Here is a 17371-nt window from a genome sequence, read left to right on the forward strand (position 1 = left end):
CCACTTTATTGAGAGTTGAACATTTTGTCTTGACCTCTGAACTCTGGAGCGGCTGTCACTCATCCGCACGCGGGTCTGGAATGTAACGTGTACAAAATCAAATTGAAAACGCAACAAAATCGTACTATAATTTAAATGTGATTAATGGTGCAATAGTGCATTTTCTGGTGGAGGATCCTGTGCGATACTATGTGCGTCCGGTATGCACTGATTATTGATAAATCTTCAGCTGAGTCTTCCTCGGTCAGAAGGAACAGACAACTCCAGTTCACACTTTGAACATTTATTGAGGAGATCAAACATTGGGAGGAGGAGGTCTATATACAGATGGGTTGAGAGGAAAGTGGTTACAGGTGAAGCTTAACATTATACAAAGTAAACTGCACAAATATACATAAGGGACTATTTACCAGGAAACATACAGGTCAGAGGATTGGATTATGGACATGCATGTGTAGAATTTAAGAACTATTTGTAGGTAGTAACAAGTGGAGCAGAGCCGCGCGCTATCACTTTAACAGGCACGCAAACAAGCATCTGCGCTCTAACTTATAGAACTTTAATATGCATGCATGGTTACAAACAATACTCACATCATATGGACGCACACGGTACCTATACACACAGGATAAGGTTGGATAAAAGGGCAAGATAAAAAGGCAGGAAAAGGGGCAGGATAAAAGACAGCGAACCTGGGCTCTGCTCCTCACACAGTGATGGCAAAAACAGTAATGGAAAAACACACGGCATACGGGCCTTAAGGAATTACAATGAACCCTGTTGCATTGTGGGATGTGTAGTACTTTCCCGGGGGACTTTTAACAGATCCATCACCTGCTGTCAACATGGAGACATTAGTGTTTTGCCTAGAATTCAACACAATATTGCAGTAAACGTGTCTATTTAAATTAAGATAAGCCACCGGATTTTAGCAATAAAGCAATACAAACACCTGCAATGTAAGTAATGCAAGACACGTTTACGTTTGGAAAATTCTATCATCTCCATGGAGACAAGAAAGCGGCACACACGTTCACGACGGGCCTCCGGTGCAGTAGGTGGCGCTGTGACAGTATGATGGCTCGGTTTGACCCTCCTCGCGTCCCGTCGCTTTGAGTAAGATGCGTGCGCATGCGTGCGTCACTGTTTGGATGTGGAAAGTCAATGATGGGTGCGCGTGTGGCCCGAATGTTCCGAAACTTTAACTTGGAGAACCGCGTCCACCGAGAGATCTCCCGCGACAAGCCACGAACTGCGCCGCGATACCCGGAGCCCCCCGCCGCCGCCGACCCGGGGCCCCCTGAAGGTGAGGCGCCGTGACAGCCGCAGTGTTAGTAGTATGACCTGTTCCGGGTGATTATAGAGCCAAGGACTGTTATGCATTTGTTTGTTTTGATTGATTTTCAGGCGAGGTGGGCATCAACGAGAAGAACGCGCCTCTGTTGGACCACCTCCGCGCGCTGTATGTGGAGTCCACTGACCCCGCGGAGCCCCCACAGGTCAGACAGGGACACACGGGGACATAATATGGGACCCATTATATAATAGATCCATGGGTGGGACATTGATAATGTCAGATTTCACAGGCATAATAGACTGGAGAATCAAAACAGCAGAATATTGCTAGTAAGTTGACATCATGTGCAATATTTTTTTGTAATTAAGAATAATTCAACAGTAAAATCTATATTTAATTTGAAGATGTGCGATATCAACATGTTTACCTTTTATCCGGGCGCACTGAAGGGTCATGTTTTAGACATTGAAATTAAAAACGCTAGCATATACTGTATAACCTTAATGATGTACTGGTTTCGGTGCAGGAAGGACTCGTGTGATAATCGATCATACAATTACAGAAATGTCCGTAGGCGTTGTCAAATATATTCTGTCTACTAGATTTAATGAGGAAATGAGGGGAAAAGGTACGTCTGTGTGGTCTTGGGTCAGGCAGATGATGGCGACACAAGTAATCTTATGCTCCATTTGTATATTCACAGTCCTCCAGTCAAGAGGCAGCAGAGGCAGAGCGCCGACCCCTGCAGTACAGCATCCCCCTGCATCAGCTGGGCATGATGGAGCTCACGGACGTCCCCAAAGGCAAACTAACGCTGGCCGAGGCTCTGAAGGTCCTGGGCAGTCACCAGCAGCAGCCTCACACTTGGCCTGCAGAGAAGATCGCCCAGCAGTACAGTCTGGAGCTGAGGGACTGCAAAGCTCTGCTGCACTTCTTCTGCCCCTTCAACGTCCACATCATTCCTCCCGCCAAAGCACAGACTAAACACATCCCGGATTCTTAGCACTGGATTCTACTGTTTAGTGTTAACTAGCTTTATTATTTATGGACACGAATAAATTAAATGAATAAACAGACCATATGCTGATAATGTTTAAAGGGCCTTTGGTTTACTTATCCTTGAATGTGTGTTTGTCTGTGTTTTAAAATGTGCAGTTTCACCTCGCATAATGTAACTGATGGGGCTGCTCTTGAATATAAACTCTTCAGTAACGCTAGGGTCTGGCTCACTGGAGTTAACAGTTCTAATTATAACATTTATGCATAAAGACAAGTACCGGGAAAGTGTATAGATTTAAAAAGCAGAGTAAATGGACCAGTCACTCCTGAAGAAGACGGGTTAGCCCAATTAATCAGTTAATCAGTCAGTGTTTCTGAAACTGCTACCACTGGCAGTCCAGGGGCTGCCTTTGGTGGCCCTCTGCAGTTTGAGAATTCATTTAATTTAGAGATGGATCTTTTATGTTTTTATCCTCTGGGTTACGGTAATCATTATTTTTGAACTAACATATCCATGGTTTAGTCTCATTTAATCCTGTTTTTTTCTTTCTCATTTCAGTCCATATTTACTCCTTATTTAAAGCTGATAAATATCTGGGTTTAAATCTATTGATACTTTGAAAGGTAAATAATAGCATGAGTGAAATATTTTAGAACCACCTTACATAGCATTACACTGGAAGCACAAAAAAAACTTTTTTGCATTACATCTATTATATTATATATATTAAGCAACTGTTGCTGTTGAGGCATTTGGTTATAAACGGGTTTGAAATCTTTGTGTTGTTTGTGTGCTCGTTACAGATTACATTACTTAATATTTGATATGGTCTATTAGTGCTTAAAATTGGAAAAGCAAAATTTTGAATTTTGGAACTGGCAGATCTTGTGTTGTGGGATCAATTTAAGGGTTCTGATTATGTCAACTACAGTGCTTTTGTTTGTTTTCTTAATTAAGAACTAACTTTTGTTTAAGAAGACCGATTTTATGCAGTAGGACCATAGATCCATGAGTAGGACTGGCTCCTGAACACCATCCCAAGTATTTGTCGTGTCTTTTTAGAACACTCAATTGTGAAAGAGCTCACCGGAAGCTCATGTTTGTGCACTTCCTGTCGGTAGTTCTTGTTGTGATTTTCGATCCGAGGTTCATTCACGGATCAAACGGTGAAAGTGCGATCGTCCAGTGGCGCACAGATGCTCATGGAACATTAACCAGGGAGAAAACGTAGGAGGATGCGCCTTTTCTAAACATCTGAGGAAGATGTGCTGTTCTCCAGTGACTCGCTGGGGACAAAGAGGCTGCTTTAATGCGGCTGTCCCTCGGTCTCCATGTGTGTAGGTGGAAACACCTCTGTCTGCGGCATCAGAAAAATCCATGGCTACAGAGGCGAGGTGAAGAAGCCTCTCCGGGCTGCGTGAACCATCCTTTCTGTCTGCGCTTCAGCGGAAGAGAAAGACGAGCGTTTGGATCGAGTCGATGTATCGTTTGTTTAGTTAAAACCACAAAGCTGGTGCCCGGATATCGACATGGCTAAAAACATGTAAGTAGCACCATCATCATCGTGGATGTATTATCATGTAAAAATGTGTTTTATGTAACCAAACGTGTTGTGAATGGTTCTTCCTCCTCCAGCTGTATCAGATGAGGCTCAGTCTGGGATGAGCACGAATGTCAGTGTAGGCTACTGTAGGCCGTGAAGATGGAGTTTGATTGCGTACATTGTAGGGCTATTCCACAGGTTTCCGTTTTTATTGTGATCATAATTGGCCCACTGAGACAAAAACACACCGTTCTTTGTAAAGACGTGTTGTTGTTTGGGAATCCCTAAATGTTTACAGCCGCATTTTCCATAAGTAATTGTCCAAGATTCAAATCCTCATTTGGTTGAGTGATGAGGCTCCACGAATCTGACGCGATTTTCTGATTATAAAATCCTCTAATTGCACTTTTTACATCAGCATTTGCCCCCTAAAGATATTAAATGACACATAACACGCATAGTTGCATGTAAAGTGGTCGTTAATTGTAGTATAAACTTCGTAATTGTCCTAATTGTTGGAATGTCTTCTGCTGACATGAGCTCGACAAACCAAATAGATTTTATTATACTTTTATACTTTTATTTAACACCTAGCATAGACTTTTATTCTTTGGTGTGCTTTATTTCATTTATTCATGAAAACACTATCCCGTTAAGTGTGTGGTATGTATAATCGTCTCCATTACACATAATTTGCTCTAATAATGTTTACCTGAATTTACCGCCCACATGATTCAAACTATCAGGACTAATTCAGTCTGAAAAGTGTTTTTGTTATAATTATTTTATCATGCGCATTAATGTCCCACTGGCCACTTAGTGATGCGTGGGCTGTTTACACAGGAGTGATAAGGTTTTATAGATGCATTTGTGCCATATGTTACTGGGGATAAATGGGATGGGATCAAGTTATTATTGAGGTTCATCTTATAAATGTTGCATAGTAATGTACTCATTACCCTGAGAAAACCTGTCAAAGCCATTTGAAAGCCATTCAATGTCATAATGTAAGAATTTGGTTTATCCATCCCCGTTTGCTGTAAATACTGCGTCAAAAACTATTATTATTCAGTAGTTTATTCTGTATGATTTGTCTGTGTTTCAGGTCTTGGGTCTGGATGTGGATCTGCTCTTCAGAACCAGTGGCCTTCACAGTCATGAGTTAATTTGTCCTGTGTTGAGAGGATGCCTGTTGACTCGGGGCAGTCATGCTTCACTCCACTGCTGTTGGGCCTCCAGAGGAGGGCCCCAGGAACCACAGTGTGTGTTGCCTGCTCAGAAGCATGCTAAACCTCTCCGATGCACCAATGGACCGCATCTTGATGGCCAACACAAGCCCAGTTTGGACCTTAACATCCGTGTCCCCCACAGAGCCGCCTTCAGGCCTCCAGGGCTTGGGTCTCCCTCTGCAGATTTTTTTCTGTGCTGTCATGGTGATTATCCTGCTGGTGGCGCTGTTGGGGAACGTGGTCGTGTGTCTGATGGTGTACCAGCGCTCAGCCATGCGCTCAGCAATTAACATCTTGCTTGCCAGCCTGGCCTTTGCCGACATGATGCTGGCCATACTGAACATGCCCTTCGCCCTGGTCACCGTGGTAACCACCAGCTGGATTTTCGGGGATGTTTTCTGTCGAGTTTCTGCAATGCTCTTCTGGTTCTTTCTTATGGAGGGCATTGCTATACTGCTTATAATAAGCATAGACCGTTTTCTGATCATCGTGCAGAAGCAGGATAAGCTGAGTCCTCACAGAGCTAAAGTCCTTATAGCGCTCACCTGGGGACTGTCTTTTATCTTCTCTTTCCCTCTGGCTGTGGGCTCTCCATTGCTCCAGAGCCCCCCCAGAGCTCCCCAGTGTGTGTTTGGTTACAGCGCAGAGTCTGGTTACCACGCCTACGTCCTCATCCTTATGCTTGTTTTCTTCTTTGTGCCATTCACTGTCATGTTGTACACGTTTCTGGGGATTCTGAACACCATCCGGCACAATGCTATCCGCATCCACAGCCGCAGTGACAGCATGTGCCTGAGCCAGGCCAGTAAACTGGGGCTGCTCAGCCTGCAGAGGCCTTTTCAGATCAACATTGACATGAGCTTCAAGACGCGTGCCTTTGCCACCATCCTCATCCTCTTCTCAGTGTCCATCGTGTGCTGGGGGCCCTTCACTGCCTACAGCCTGATGTCCACCTTCAGCCACGGATTCTACTTCAAAGACTCATACTTTCAAATCAGCACGTGGCTGCTGTGGCTGTGCTACCTCAAGTCGGCCCTAAACCCACTCATCTACTACTGGAGGATTAAAAAGTTCCGTGACGCCTGCCTAGACCTGATGCCCAAGTATGTCAAGTTTCTTCCTCAGCTTCATGGAAACACCAAGCGCCGCATCCAGCCCAGTGCCGTGTACGTGTGCGGGGAGCACCGCTCCGTGGTCTAACTGACTATACTCTTACTACTGTTAATGCACACATGAAAAACTGCCTTTCAGATTTTATTATGGAAGATTTTTTGTCATCAAAGACCAAAAGACGCTGGATTAGAAGTAAAGAATAAGAACTCAGAACATCAATCTGACATTCCTACATATTTGTGTTCTCAGCACTGAGCAAAACAGACTATCATACTTTATCAATTCTACATAGAAGAAACTGAATATTTCAGAAAATGTATACAAAGTATGCATTTAACAATCTACCTATTTTGTACATGAAAATCTATCAATCAAATCATTACATTGCCTACTGTACAGTGTATTTAAGACGTTTATGCGACATGTTGATTACTGCAGTACTTTGTGGAAATACCCACAACACTTGAAATCTAAAGAGATAGTTTAGTACAGGAGAAGTTGAATCTCATCTTTTTCACAAGGAAAGTTTTTTGTTATTTTTTGTGTATACTGTAATACTGTATATACTATAGGGTGGGCTGTTAACAAAATGTGAATACAACCTAAAATTCAATAGGTGTTTTTCTGTACTTTTAGTTACTGTTGGACATACGCCCTTCTGTAAGCATAAAAACAGTGCCAGGGGTTTGAAAAGAGGCATACAAAATAAGATGATAATAATTGTCCTGAAGTGGCCATGACTTAGTTTGAACTTGTTATGGATGTGCCTATTTGAATTGCCAGTCAGAATGCTGCTATCTGGTGAAAATGTGCAATTTCAGTGTACTGTAATGTACTAAATGTAATAAAGATAGACATTTCTTACATTGGTAAACTGTCTGAGTGATTTGTTTCTCCCAAATCTTACTCTCAACACTCCCTTTTAACATGTGGGTAATGATTAAAACATTTTGCGTTGATGGAATTTCCATTTTAAATATTATTACCAAACTAGTCGAATAGAAGAGACAGAATCTGTTCATGTTTTCTGGTTCATGATCATTGTAATGAGTTCTACATCACAACACCTTTCTAAATGCATGAAAATTGTACACACGGGAGATCTTTTCCACCACGGTTGATATGTCACTGGAGTCGTGGGGACAGGGGAGCTTCTCTGTGACACTTTACCTTACCCTGTGATGGATGGTTCCGCTTTTGAGACGAACCTGGAAAACAATTTTGACTTGATAAAGGTCAGGAGACTAAGGAGACGGGGCTGTCGTCAGAGATAGGGTCTCTCATTGGAGACTCATTATGCAGTCGGTGCGTGGAAGGAGCACGCTCAAAGCTTTGAAGCTACCTTTAATCTCAGCCTCTGCACACCATTTCTAAGCAACAGGACTGTGCCTCTGGAGACCACACCGACGCCGCGACACCTTCATGTTGTTGTTGTTGTTGTTTTATGGCGGTTGGCATCCGAGTGTTTCCAGTGCATGGGCCTTTGTGGTATCGGCACAGCAGGTGTTCTCATGGTGCAGCAATACAGTAATGTCAGATTTACACAACTCACTATGGCTTTATTGTGTAAACATGCCATATCAAGCCATTTAGGTTGCACAAATGTGACTCACAATCTGTTCATCATTTAGGCTTCTCAGCTGGAAGTTTTGTTCCCTCAGCTATTAAAATACAAAATAGTCAGACTATACAGCCTTCTTAATCTATGTATTTATTTATGTATTCTGGACAAGTGTTTTGTATCTATGATGGCTTTTACTCTGTATTTTATCCGCTGTATTCTGACACTAATAACTGTTTGTATACTCGTTATCCATGCCTCTATGTCTGGAGCACTAGTCGTCTCTGTTATGTCACTGTCCGTTTTCTGTCAATAGCATTAATGTTGTCTAGGTGTGTGTGAGCAGCCCACTCTTTTTTACCTGCAACCAAATCTACCCTTGGCTACAAATAAAATTACCTTACCTTACCTTACTTGTAATTATTATTTTTTTTAATTTTAACTTGAGTGTTTGTTTGTCCACGACATTATCTGTTGGTTTGGCTTTTTTTTCCCCCTGTAATGTTATGACTCAAGATTGTTTTTTGTATTGTTTTTTTTTTTTGTTGTATTTTCTCAATCCAGCACAATTTCACACTGCACACAGAACAATGAAATAAAATAGTCAAATAGCAGGCCTCACATTTCGTTTGACAGTAACATTGTATAGTCTTTATTTAATATGTTGTACATTTTTTTGTATTTTTTTATTTTTTGACAGTAACATCGTCCCACGCGTCACAGGTCACGCAGTTCAGTCCGTTCATGTCCGCGCCGACAGAGGGCGCTGTGGCACTGCTGCGTCTGTTACGTCGCTTTTTCCTGGTTTGCCGCTGACAGATTCGAGACTTCCGGGTGCAGTTGGACAGTCCGCAGCGCTTCGAGCTCACTGTACAATGGGTTTGTTGTAAATCCGAGCGCACGCACGGACGACTAAAGGCCCGTAACACCGCGTCGCATTCAATCGGGGACAATCGGCGTAGCGATAACGCGGGAAAAGGAGCTTCTCTGTGCGCCGTCTGACCGCCGCGATGTCCGCCTCCTCGACAGGTTCCTCCCCGGTGGGCCACGGCTCGGGCCTGAGCATTTTCCGCTGGCTGGAGGTCCTGGAGAAAGAGTTCGACAAGGCGTTCGTGGACGTGGACCTGCTGCTGGGGGAGATCGACCCGGACCAGGTGGACATCACGTACGAGGGTCGCCAGAAGATGACCACCCTGAGCTCGTGCTTCGCGCAGCTCTGCCACAAAACTCAGACGGTTTTCCAGCTCAACCACAAACTGGAGGTGCGTCCCCGGCTCCACGGGACAAATGCAGTTACACACAGGCGTCTCCTGGACACATTATGCACAGTTATCTAAAGACAGAGCTGTGTTTTTACATGTTTAAATATCTTCTAATCTAGGACATCATTTCCGCTTGTTTTGGTAATGTTAAGACTCCCAACTATTACAGGTTCAGACAGTTTTAGTGAAAAAAGTGCCCTGTGCCAATAAAATAATGCCATGCTTTGAGTTGCTGACGTTTTACCACCTCTAGCCAGGTTGTTTATTTTATAGATTTTTATTTGATCGGTATTTATCCGACTGAAAACTATTTCTAAGACAATACACGGATGCAGCGTTCAATTTGTCACACTTTATACTATTTACAATATAAAAGAGTATGAAAGAGCCTCTTAAAACGTGCGCACTCTTCAGAAACGACATGTCTTAAGGATGACTGAGGCAGAGAAGTTGTGCAATATCTGCAAACAATTACCAATAATCAATTCAATAGTTTGTCTTTCTCAAAAGGTGTATCTTTATTTACTCGTGCACGGTAAATAATCACATCTGTCACTCATCCTCCAGAACAATGACAATACACATCCTTTATAAGGCAGTGACATAAACGGACACGTACGCACATCATCATAATCAAATCAGCTCCAAAAGATATAGAACCATCGCGGATGCAAAGATTCGAGTCATCTCGTTCAGAGGTGACCTGCCCCTCGAGCCATGTCCTGACGCATGACTGGCACGACACAGAGGCGCCGGACCATATTTATCAGGAACCCATATTATCATGTATTATCTGCAAATAATAATAACAACATAGATAGAATGACATGACATGTTTCCATGACACACTGCAGTGGTTTGATTCAGTGGAGATGGTTTGCGGTGTTTTAAGCGCTGCTCTGAACTCTGCAGGCTCAGCTGGTGGACCTGCGCTCAGAGCTGACCGAGGCCAAAGCGGAGAAGGAGGCGATGGAACGAGAAGTTCACGACCAGCTTCTGCAGCTCCACTCGCTCCAGTTACAGCTGCACAACAAACAGGGCGAACCAGAGGAGCCGGAAACCCTCAAAGAGACGCTGGTGAGTCTATGCTGGGTTTGTACAGCCACAGACATGCATGGATTCTCTTCACTTCATTGTGTATACAATTACAGAATGCCTTAATATTAGGGCTGGATTCAAGTGTATTTTGAATGGTTATTTGTGATCGATTACTTTGATCCTCATTCTGTTCTTGAACTTTGTGTTCAAGAACGTTTATCTGTCCCCAATGTGGGACAGATATACGTTCTCTTCTTTTGGCTCTAAATTGTAACTAAAAAAAACAGATAACCAATCACATAATGCAACAAAGGCCAAGGCCAAATTCACTAGTTAAATTTGACATTTAGCATTTTCTCTCATGTAAGCTCCACTTGGCAGCTGAAAGTTCAATTATTTAGTTGTTTTCTACCACATAATGTCACACACTCATGACTCATCCTTAATGTGAAATGTTGTGGTTTTTCCAGGAGCAACAGACCAAGTCCAGGAAGAAGGAGCGAGTGAAGGAGGCCAAGCTGGAGGCTGAGACGAGGCTGTTTAAGAAGGAGAACGATGCTCTGAGGAGGCACATCGCTGTGCTGCAGGCCGAAGTGTACGGAGCCAGACTCGCAGCCAAGTACCTGGACAAGGAACTGGCCGGAAGGTACTACTTTTATTATTGTTATGTTATGTTGTTATGTGCCTTTGTGAACCATTCATGTATTGCCCCACTAAATAATATATAATTACTGGTATACTTGGATGCTGCTAAATTGGGATGTAACAGTTATTCTTTAAATAGATTTTCACCAAATATTAAATAATAATCTCCATAATATGTCGCAGTAAAATGAAAGAAGGAACAACATCCTTTTGAAGAAATAACTTTTACTGCTGAAAGGTGACTATAATGACTAAAGGCCAAACTCTTTATTGAAATATGAATATGAAGGTGAAGGTGTAATCCCTCATTCGTCCTTCCATTGTAGAAAAAGATTCATCATCTGGACTCTGTTTTTAGAAAAACTAAAAGTGTCGACTCTCATTCGAGAGTCATTCTCAATCTGCAGATCGAGTCTGAGTCAGGACCTCCTGATAAAGGGTGTTTACAGTTTCACTTGAGACTGGTCTTCCTTGTATCCTAGCAGCCCTGTAATGGGCTGTCAAATCCTATTGTAAACTGACAGACACTGTCACTCCCTCATCACCGAGTACCTGAGGAGCATCAGAATGGCCAGAGCTTCAACACACTTTTTTATACTTAAACCTCCATTTCTGTTTAAAGAGGGATTCTGTTTTTTTAAACAAAGATTGCCTCTTTAACTCCTCTTATAAACCATCTCTTCTCCTGTTTAGAATCTTCACCTCACTGTCTTTGATAGAGTAGTTAGTGGCTTTAAGATGAAGATGCACGGCGCTCTGTGGTCCTGAACTTGCATGTCTTCTGTGCTGATAGAGCCTCTTGTGCAGAGGCTGTTTAGTCGCTCCTTTGTACCGCTCTTTACAATTCTTTCTTCACTGCATTGGATAGAATACACTGCATTGCTCTGTTTTTGAGTTGGCATCTTGTCCTTCGGGTGAGCCAGTTTTTGTCTTAAAGTTGTTGCCTGGTTTAAAATAAACAGGAATTTTGTGTTGTCAAAGAATGTGTGAAGTGACGTTAATACTGAGTAATAAATGCCAGTCGAGTTTTTCACGTTCACTCCCGAGCTTTATGCATCACCTCTCTTTTAACATCAAGGACACATTTTGTCGTATAATCCTCTTGCCTAAAATGGTTTCTATTGGTCTTGTCCAGGGTGCAGCAGATCCAGTTATTGGGTCGGGACATGAAAGGCCCGGCTCATGACAAACTGTGGAACCAGCTGGAGGCCGAGATTCACCTCCACCGACATAAGACCGTGATCCGAGCGTGTCGTGGACGAAACGACCCCAACAAACCGCTGCCCTCTCCTCTGGGTCATGTAAGTGTCTAATACCAACCGTTTAAACTTAAACGTCGTTATTAAATCTGACTGATGGGGGTAATTCTGCCGACAGGACCCAGATATGTTAAAGAAAACACAAGGGGTCGGTCCAATACGGAAGGTGGTCCTAATGAAGGAAGACCATGAAGGCTTGGGGATTTCTATTACGGTAAGTTGTCATTTCATTGTTTGTTTCTGGGTTAAGCCTAATGTTTGATTTGTCCAACAGGGCGGTAAAGAACATGGGGTCCCTATTCTAATCTCAGAGATCCACCAGGGCCAGCCGGCAGACCGCTGCGGAGGCCTGCACGTGGGGGACGCCATTTTGGCTGTAAACAGCATCAACCTGCGAGACGCCAAGCACAAGGAGGCGGTCACCATCCTCTCGCAGCAGGTTTGAGCTCCATTTCAAATCTATCATTTTGAGTTTTTAACCATGTGCATGATTGAGTAAAATTGCATTACTGTCCTAAAGTACTACAGAGGAAGACAGAGTAACAATTAATTCTCCTCCTCTTACACAGTTTAGACAGAAGCTACCGTGGCACCCACAACTCCTTTTTTCAATATGTCAACAGACTGCGCTTACGCTGGTGGTATAATATATATAAATATTGCATCAGCTTCTTGGTATTTCTAAGGCACATGTTTTATTTAAAGTTGTACTGCAAAAACTAAGGCTAAAATGTCCCACCTTTTGGGCTATACAGCGCTCCTGGATAATAGCCTCTCCAGCTAAATGTACAAAGACACAAGAAATTGTACATTCACTCTAGAATGTTCTAAACTGCAGGCCGCCGTATATCGCATGTCCGCGCTCCACGTGTGTCTTTGTGTTTCGCCGTGTCTAGATTCACTTCCTCATTAGGCTAATTTCTCCGTGTCTGATTGTAAGAAAACACACTGCATTTTGAAGCAGAAATACAGTGACCACTGTCCACTGACATCTTCTTCTACAGCGTGTCATTATGCTTGCGCTTTTCCTGCTAGACTGCCCCCCGGTGGCCGTTAGCCAGTAAAAATCTATAAATTAAACACACTGTTGTAGGGTTCAAAGTGTGGGGAAAAAGTAGCGGCTTAAAAGTCTGAAATGTATAGTGAAAAAATAAAAATCCCAAACATGCACAATATAGGAGCAGTCATGTTAAGTTGTTGCCTGTTTTGTTGCAGCGGGGGCAGATTGAGTTTGAGGTGGTGTATGTGGCTCCAGAGGTGGACAGTGATGATGAGAACGTGGAGTATGAAGACGACAACGGCCATCGATACAGACTTTACCTGGATGAACTGGAGGAGGGGAATCGTGCACAGCAAGGCAACAGCGCTGCTTCTCTGCAAGGTAAACTTCAGTGGAATCCCTCATTTGTTAAATCATAGAAAAAGGACACTTATTTTTAAAAACAAGACTTATCAACTTTCATCCAAGAGTCATTCGTTCTCAGTCTGTGGATCTAGTCTGACAGCTCGGATATTTATCCTGTCTGAGTTGCATAAGCCCTGCCACCGGGCGGAGCCTCCTGATAATAGTCAAGTGTTACATTACCGCCAGACTTTATTCTTTAGACTTTTTGTCTTCTTTCAGCCGAACGTCATCTTACCTGATAATAGTCTGTCCTGTTTAATTTTCCCCTTTAAACTAATCTTCTTTGTTACACTAACAGCCCTGATGATGAGGGAGCTGACAGCAGCTCCCTCATCATCACTCTTTTATGCGCTAAAGAGCAGCACATAGGTGAGACATAACATAACTTTGGCCCGGGGGCCAAATGCGGCCTTCAGACCAATTTTTGTTGTCTCTCAGGCTTCCTGCTAAGTTGGCCCAAACTAAAAGTTGTACTTTTTACTAAATTGTAAACATTCAAACATGTTTATGTTACACCAACCTAATAGTAATGTCCCAAGTCTAATTAAAGGTGTTGAGGCTTTGAAACAATGTCAAATACAAAACTTGGAATGGTTTCACTCCATTGTCGAGTTGTCTGTGGCCCTCTGCTCAGTATAAGTTTCAAAACGCTGCCCTTTGTGAAAAAAGTTGGGACAACCCTGCCTTAAAGCCACAAACCACTCTTTTGAAGACAGTGAGGTGAATGTTCTAAGCAGGAGAAGAGATGGTTTGATGGTCAAAGTAGGATAAATATCAGAGTTCTCAGACTAGATCTGTAAATTTAGAATGACTTTGAGATGTGAGTCGGAACTCTTTTTTCAAAAACGGTGTCATCATGACTACAACTGAATCTGTTTCTACAGTGTGAGCTCTGAATGTTTACCTAACCCACAGCTGGTGGTGCTGCTTTTTTAATAGTGTACCCTGGATGTGCTAGTATCCATGTTTAGTTGCCGAATTGTTGAAGGGGGGGACTAACTTTGTGAAAGACGATACACAAGTCTGTTTATTATGGACACTTGTATGACGTCTGTGTAATCCTCAGGCGTCCAGGTTTGTTCCATATCAAAAGTTGTCCAGTTGACCAATTTTAGCTGGAAATCAAATAAGTATCTTCTTTGACACTAAATAATATCTTCAGTGTTTCATGCTACCATTTATTTGTTTGTTGCAGCTAACTTTTTTAATTGTTTATTTCGGAAAGGATTTTTTACAATTAGGGTTTAATGTGTCAGTGGCATATTAAAGTAGTTTTAAAACTGAGGTTTATTGGGACAATTTCTGTGTAAAAAAATTGCACTTCCAATTGTGTTATTGCGACAGGCCTGTGTGCAGACCTTTTTACTGCTTACAAACTCAAATGTGTACTACTACTTTTTACTGAATTTGTGTTGCGTTTCAGCTCTGGAGAAGATGACCCTCAGGACCGAAGCCGAGAACGGAGACGCCGAAAACAAGAGTTTCTCGAAGCCTTCGGACACAGAAAGCTCGTCCTGGAGCAGCCAAGCCATCTCTCACTAAAGACGCACTTTACTGCTCTGCCTTCGGATTATAGCATCTTATCCCCCCGAGTCTGAGTGAGCCACTGTAAGAGAATAAGTGTAAATGTGCGGATTACAGTCCTCTCCCTCCTTCTTGCCGCTCATGGACATTAAGCTGTAACCGTTGGTGAATTGGAAAAGTCTGTTTGAGCCACTGCACTTCACCTCGATGGCGGAAAATCTTAACCTGCTGTGGTTTTGTCAGCAGAGTTTCAATAAGTAGAAGGAGGAGGTTGAAGGAGCTTGTGTTGGCTTGTGCACTGCCGTCATAGTAACAAAGAGACTTAAATCCTCACACATTTTTATTTCTGATTCCAATCCAGGCATTTGATTGCATTGGGCTTTCATTACTAATACGCTAGTTTTTGATTTAATTTGTATGATCAACTACTGACAAATGTTTCTGAATGAGAATACTGAACAATGTAATGCCTAAATCGTAAATGGCTGTGGCTTATAATGCTATGGTAAATCAACATTTGTTTAAAGATTATAGTACACATTTAGGGTTTCTGATGTGCACTCAAGTCACAGAAGGGAAAAGGACAAGAGTGTGGCTTCTTGAGAGAGTTACTGCAGGTTGTGTGTCTTTATATGTGTTTTCAAGGACAGTAGCAGCCTATGGGTTTATGTTTGCAGAAATTATTCAGTGTTCTCGCTGAGGGCTCCATGCCACCAGCACCCGCGGCCGCCGGCACCCGCCATGCTGAAAAGATACCGCTACGTATTAAGATAGGCCGTGGCTACATAGCCACGGCGTGGTCAAATAGCCTAGCAGTTTCAGGAGCCGCGGCACGAAATAGGCTAGTAGTTTCGGCCGCGCGCCGCGGCTCTGTAGACGCTCCCATTAAGATAACCGTGCGCGCGCCGCGGTCATTTTAGGGTGCTGCTGCGCTCGCTCGCGCGTTCAGGTGCCGCGGGTGCCGCGGGCGAGGAACGCCGTAGTGTCCGCTCCCGCGCCTGCTGCGCTCGAGCGCGCGCGGCTGAGCTCCCGCCGCGATACGCCGCTCCTCAGTGGCGGAGTGTGATCATATTGGCTTTTCCACATCGAGGGTCCCACCGCCATCCTCACACCTCAGCGAGATCACTGATGATTGAACTTGTTATGGGTTTATATGAAAATGAACATTGTATCTGAGAAGGATCAAGCTCTGCTCTTAATGTTGTTTTTTTAGTTTTGTTTTCTCTTCTTTTCTGGTTATGATGATCGACTCTGTAAACGTTATTCTTGTCCAACAATATATGGATCACAGACGTTCCTCTTGCTCATGTGACCTTTGACCTATACCCCAGGCCTTTATTACAGTGTTTGTCAGAAGGTTGCACTCTACTGGACTCTGCTCCTGCTCTGCTTCCTGTTGCCCAGCACATCCCAGCCCAAAGAAAGACTGAAATTAAAATATCCCTGTGTTTTATCCCACTGAACACGTTGACTGGGTCTAATGCTATGTGAGTTTAGATTGTACCCTGGACGATCACTGCAAGAATGTACGGTTATTTTACACAGTTTTACATTCACTGGTAACACGATGCTGTGTTGCAGAAATTATTCCCAACAAATACGTTGTCAATTATATCAAGTTTTTTTTTCCTTTTTCTCCTCCCCGTCTTTGTACATAATGTATCTTTTAAAAATATTATTTTATGTAAGTTAAACGGCCTTTGAATAAAGATTTGTTTCAATTCCACATCTGATCTGTGAATGACCAAGTCCTTTACCAATGTGACTCCTCAAGTTTGGCTTTGGGTCCAAATTGGGCTGCATTTTAAAACAAATGTATAACCTCACACCGTGTCAAGGTAAACTACATCACCTCTTTTACCTATTGTATGTGGAAGAAACAACCAAACTATTTGAAAATAAGAAGTAAATATAGCCGCAAGCGGCAATGATCGGCCCTCGCCACGCCGCCGCCACACCGCCGCCACGCCGCAAGAGGAGGGGGCGCTAACGCGCCCCAATTGTCCTTTTATCACGCCTACTGCTGAATCTGTGACGCTGTCACATCTTCTCCCCTTTGTTTTACCATCAAAAAGCAATTTTATTTTGAATTCTTGGCAAAATGTGCGGCTTTGCCGCACAGACACCGTGACTCTTTGAATGAAAATGTGGATAACTTTTGATGGTCCTGAAGATGAGTCTCACCAAATTTCAGGTTAATAGGGCTGACGCCCTGGGAGGAGTTTGTGAAAGTCTAAAGTGTAAACATGTTCTGGCCCCATTGGAATAACATGGGAGGTTTCGGTCATCGTTACGGCAACGCCATAACAATTATGACATGGGTCTCATTGACTTTTTTGATGGGGATGCTAAAATTGAGTTGTGTGTCAAATTTCATATAATTTCGCAAAACTAAACATTTAACCTCCATATAAAATCTGTAGGGGGCGCTGTGGCGCCAAATGAATTTATTTCACTTCAAGTAGGTTTAGGGCAAAGAGTTTAACAACTGATTC

At 43.1% G+C, this 17371-nt stretch overlaps 3 protein-coding genes across 3 annotated transcripts; all 3 read left to right on the top strand.

Moving 5' to 3' along the window:
- The first annotated feature begins 1097 nt into the window (after positions 1-1097).
- ndufaf4 (NADH:ubiquinone oxidoreductase complex assembly factor 4) lies at positions 1098-2373 on the top strand. The gene is made up of 3 exons (XM_072451720.1): positions 1098-1306; positions 1408-1499; positions 2001-2373. Exons 1-3 carry the CDS (start codon positions 1132-1134, stop codon positions 2298-2300), a joined length of 567 nt encoding a protein of 188 aa, XP_072307821.1. The 5' UTR covers positions 1098-1131; the 3' UTR covers positions 2301-2373.
- Positions 2374-3415: 1042 nt separating this feature from the next.
- Positions 3416-7056, top strand: gpr63 (G protein-coupled receptor 63). The gene is made up of 2 exons (XM_072445010.1): positions 3416-3840; positions 4946-7056. The coding sequence occupies exon 2, from the start codon at positions 5049-5051 to the stop codon at positions 6267-6269; it is 1221 nt and encodes a 406-aa protein (XP_072301111.1). The 5' UTR covers positions 3416-3840; positions 4946-5048; the 3' UTR covers positions 6270-7056.
- A 1648-nt stretch (positions 7057-8704) lies between these two features.
- Positions 8705-15634, top strand: gopc (golgi-associated PDZ and coiled-coil motif containing). The gene is made up of 8 exons (XM_072445023.1): positions 8705-9005; positions 9918-10082; positions 10514-10689; positions 11824-11989; positions 12066-12161; positions 12222-12386; positions 13163-13328; positions 14776-15634. The coding sequence occupies exons 1-8, from the start codon at positions 8754-8756 to the stop codon at positions 14892-14894; spliced, it is 1305 nt and encodes a 434-aa protein (XP_072301124.1). The 5' UTR covers positions 8705-8753; the 3' UTR covers positions 14895-15634.
- Positions 15635-17371: the final 1737 nt, after the last annotated feature.

The sequence above is a fragment of the Eucyclogobius newberryi genome, unplaced genomic scaffold, assembly GCF_026437365.1.
Source record: "Eucyclogobius newberryi isolate DKJ021-1_F unplaced genomic scaffold, fEucNew1.0.hap1 SCAF_1, whole genome shotgun sequence".
Classification (NCBI taxonomy): Eukaryota; Metazoa; Chordata; class Actinopteri; order Gobiiformes; family Gobiidae; genus Eucyclogobius; species Eucyclogobius newberryi.

What these genes read in the sequence shown, in the direction of transcription:
- gopc (XM_072445023.1), top strand. Translation starts at nt 8,754, where the DNA reads ATGTCCGCCTCCTCGACAGGTTCCTCCCCGGTGGGCCACGGCTCGGGC. An exon ending in AGCTCAACCACAAACTGGAG is followed by an intron (nt 9,006 to 9,917) that starts GTGCGTCCCCGG and finishes TGAACTCTGCAG; the next exon opens with GCTCAGCTGGTGGACCTGCG. An exon ending in GCTTGGGGATTTCTATTACG is followed by an intron (nt 12,162 to 12,221) that starts GTAAGTTGTCAT and finishes TTTGTCCAACAG; the next exon opens with GGCGGTAAAGAACATGGGGT.
- ndufaf4 (XM_072451720.1), top strand. Translation starts at nt 1,132, where the DNA reads ATGCGTGCGTCACTGTTTGGATGTGGAAAGTCAATGATGGGTGCGCGT. An exon ending in CGACCCGGGGCCCCCTGAAG is followed by an intron (nt 1,307 to 1,407) that starts GTGAGGCGCCGT and finishes ATTGATTTTCAG; the next exon opens with GCGAGGTGGGCATCAACGAG. An exon ending in ACCCCGCGGAGCCCCCACAG is followed by an intron (nt 1,500 to 2,000) that starts GTCAGACAGGGA and finishes GTATATTCACAG; the next exon opens with TCCTCCAGTCAAGAGGCAGC.
- gpr63 (XM_072445010.1), top strand. Translation starts at nt 5,049, where the DNA reads ATGCTTCACTCCACTGCTGTTGGGCCTCCAGAGGAGGGCCCCAGGAAC.